A 3,622-nucleotide genomic window follows, 5' to 3' on the forward strand; every position below is an offset into this window, starting at 1 on the left:
GGCCCTCTCTGGTCGCTGGTGTTGACCCGCCGGTGTTCGGTTTTATACAGTTTGCCTTCTGTGCCTCCCCCGTTGGCCGGAACCGGAATTCCGTTTCCAGTCGGCACCACGTGGAGGTGGGGGTAGGACTCTGCCAACCATAACCAAAATGGACTTATCTTATATCAATTAATTGTACCAAATATCCTAGTCATTGGATAAAACTTCTAAAAACATTTGAATTTGTTATGAAGTTAACATAAAAACGACTCAACCTTTTTGAAATTTAATACTTAAAAATTAGATTTTAAGAATTTAAAAATGTAAAAATGATGACTTCAAACTGGTTTTTAAGCACTTTAATTAATAAATAGGTTAGTTAATACATTGCTTTGACAAAAAAAAAAAACTTCAATAATTAATTTTCATGTATTGAAAATTTACATGGCGTATTGCATGTGCACGTATAAATGCATAATGAGTTGTTGAGACCATAACATTTATGGTACATTAATGATACGTAATATATAATAAATAATAATTAATAATAAAACATAACAAATATTAAAAAATGATCACTGAACAAAATCCTTTCGTCTTTTAAATAATTAGATAAGTAATATAAATTGTTTAATTAATAATGACACGTAATATATAATAAATAATAATTAATAATAAAATATAATAAATATTAAAAAATGATCACAGAACAAAATCCATTCGTCTTTTAGATTTGGCAAATTCGTCAATTACTTCTTCACAGTCAATACTAATATTTCTATAACAATTAAGTAATGCAAGTCCATTTAAGCGTTCTTCGGATATTCTTGATCGCATCCAAGTTTTTAGTCGGCGAAGAGAAGAAAAATTTCGTTCCGCAGTTGCTGAAGTGGCTGGTAATGTCAGGAGTATAAGAAAACAATTATAAATAATTGGAAAGGTTTCGGAATTACATCTTTCAAAAGCTTCTAATGATGTTTTTGGAATTTCTTTTTCATTTGTCCAATATGTACCTATGCCATAATTCAAGCTCTCCTTCGAAATATTTTTTTACGAGGTCTTCCGATAAGTTCAAATTAATAGATATTAATTCACAAAATTGTGCCATCATATTGTTAATTTTATTTTGGATTTCTTTTTGGTTATTAAAAACGTCTTTATTATGAATAAACGTTGGAAAAATTATATCTAAATCAAACACTGACACTGATTTTTTATCGAATCTGTACTCAAGGTCGGTAATTAAGTCATCTAAAAATGGAATAAACAAAACGATACGAAAATAATCTTCTGGATTTTTAGTTGGTGGATTAGCTCTTTTAGTCATTTCTTTTGTTATTCTTGGGATTTTAATATCGTCGAAAATTCCTATTTTTTCCAAGCATTGTTTACTATTATTAAAAATTAAATTAAAATTTTCAACGCTGTTTTTCCGTTTTTCTTTTAAAACACTAAGTACATTATTTATTAATGTAGAAGCCGAAAATTTATCTTGACTTTTTGATTGCAAAATTCTACTTATTGGTGCAGTTATTGAAAACATATCGGACATAAGATTTAATGTTAAAATAAATTCCGCACTTGACAATGATTTTATTAGAATAGACGCTTTTGAGGACGTTTCAAGATCGTTCCATTCAGATATTTTATCTAATGCTTCAATAATTAAAACCAAATTCGAAGAAAACTGCATAATGGAATCATGTTTTTCGACCCACCTAGTTTCACATCATGAGACCTAATAATAACAACATAATAATAACAAGAAATTGATATGCGTTGTGCAAACAACAATTTAGTAAAGAGGTATATTGTAGAACAATTACAAACTTTATTTCATGAACACAATCAATTGATTATATTGTTTAAAACTGCACTGGATATGATGCCATCTGATAATTACAAAATTGTAATCAAAGCTGATAAAACACCTGCGGGTCAACATGCAAGACGTTTTAATGCACCAACCATTGATGAAGTTGCTGTCGTTGTAGTTGGAGAAAACTTGGAATCCCGTGATATTGTTTTACATCGTCGGAATGATCGATTACAACGTATAAATGAAACACATCGCTCATATGATGCACTACAATATCCCATTATATTTTGGCAAGGTGAAGATGGCTATGATTTCTCAATAAAAATGATAAATCCAATTACAGGTAATTAAAATATTAATTTAGCGATGGCGGTAATATATCAGTAACCATATTATGTATTTTAATTTTATATTTAAATGTTATAAAAACAAAATATATTTACAGGTTCTGAAACAAACAAAAAAGTCAGTTCAATGAACTATTATTCATACCACCTAATGATTCGGGAAAATGAAGACAATCACATATTGAAATGTCGGCGATTATATCACAAATATGTTGTTGACATGTATGTTAAAATTGAAACGGAGAGATTAACATTCATCAGGTTGAATCAGACCAAACTCCGATCTGAAGAGTATATTCACCTTCGAGATGCGATTAATACTGATGGAAATGCACAGAATGTTGGTCGGATGATTATTCTTCCAGCAACATACATCAGAAGCCCTCGACATATGCACGAATATGCTCAAGATGCCATGTCGTATGTTCGTCATTATGGTACAGCAGATTTGTTCATCACATTTACATGCAATCCGCAATGGATAGAAATCAAGCAGGAGTTATTCCCTGGGCAATCACCCATTGATCGTCATGACATTACAGCCAGAGTCTTTAGACAAAAGTTGAAATCTTTAATGGATTTCATCGTGAAACATTATGTGTTTGGTGAGACACGCTGCTGGATGTATTCTGTGGAGTGGCAGAAACGAGGGTTGCCACATGCACACATTTTGATTTGGTTGGTTGAAAAGATAAGGCCAAATGAAGTTGATGCAGTGATATCAGCTGAAATACCTAATGTACAAGTAGATCCTGAATTGCATGAGGTTGTTATCAAAAACATGATACATGGTCCATGTGGCACTCTTAATCAAAATTCACCGTGTATGATGGATGGTAAATGTTCAAAACGATATCCAAGGACGTTAATATCAGAAACAATTACTGGCAATGATGGTTATCCACTGTATCGTCGCCGATCAAGAGTAGACAATGGAAGAACAACAATTGTCAAATTAAATCAACAAGATATTGAAATAGATAATCGTTGGATTGTTCCATATTGACCAATTTTATCAAAGACGTTCAAAGCACACATAAACGTTGAATCTTGCCATTCAGTGAAATCTATTAAATACATTTGCAAATATGTAACCAAAGGGAGTGATATGGCTGTGATTGGAATTGGTGCAGAGAATTGCAATGATGAAGTTACCCAATACCAAATGGGCCGCTATGTTAGTAGTAATGAAGCAGTTTGGCGAATATTTTCTTTTCCCATTCATGAGAGACACCCTTCAGTTGTTCATTTAGCTGTGCATTTAGAAAATGGACAAAGAGTGTATTTTACACCACAGAACGCAGTACAAAGAGCAGCTCAGCCACCTTCTACTACATTAACCAGTTTCTTTGAGACATGCCAAAACGATGATTTTTCACAAACATTGTTATATTCTGAAATGCCAAAATATTATACTTGGAATAAATCCTCAAGAAAATTTATACGACGGAAACAAGGAAAACCAATTCAAGAATAC

At 31.9% G+C, this 3,622-nt stretch overlaps 1 protein-coding gene across 1 annotated transcript; it reads left to right on the forward strand.

The window, feature by feature from the left end:
* Positions 1-1,864: 1,864 nt before the first annotated feature.
* Positions 1,865-3,151, forward strand: LOC103307737. The gene is made up of 2 exons (XM_008179994.1): positions 1,865-2,093; positions 2,244-3,151. The coding sequence occupies exons 1-2, from the start codon at positions 1,865-1,867 to the stop codon at positions 3,149-3,151; spliced, it is 1,137 nt and encodes a 378-aa protein (XP_008178216.1).
* Positions 3,152-3,622: the final 471 nt, after the last annotated feature.

The sequence above is a fragment of the Acyrthosiphon pisum genome, chromosome A2 (genome assembly GCF_005508785.2).
Source record: "Acyrthosiphon pisum isolate AL4f chromosome A2, pea_aphid_22Mar2018_4r6ur, whole genome shotgun sequence".
Lineage (NCBI taxonomy): Eukaryota > Metazoa > Arthropoda > Insecta > Hemiptera > Aphididae > Acyrthosiphon > Acyrthosiphon pisum.

Coding starts and splice junctions, on each gene's coding strand:
- LOC103307737 (XM_008179994.1), top strand. CDS start 1,865: ATGCCATCTGATAATTACAAAATTGTAATCAAAGCTGATAAAACACCT. Junction 2,094..2,243: donor TCCCATTATATTTTGGCAAG/GTGAAGATGGCT, acceptor ATATATTTACAG/GTTCTGAAACAAACAAAAAA.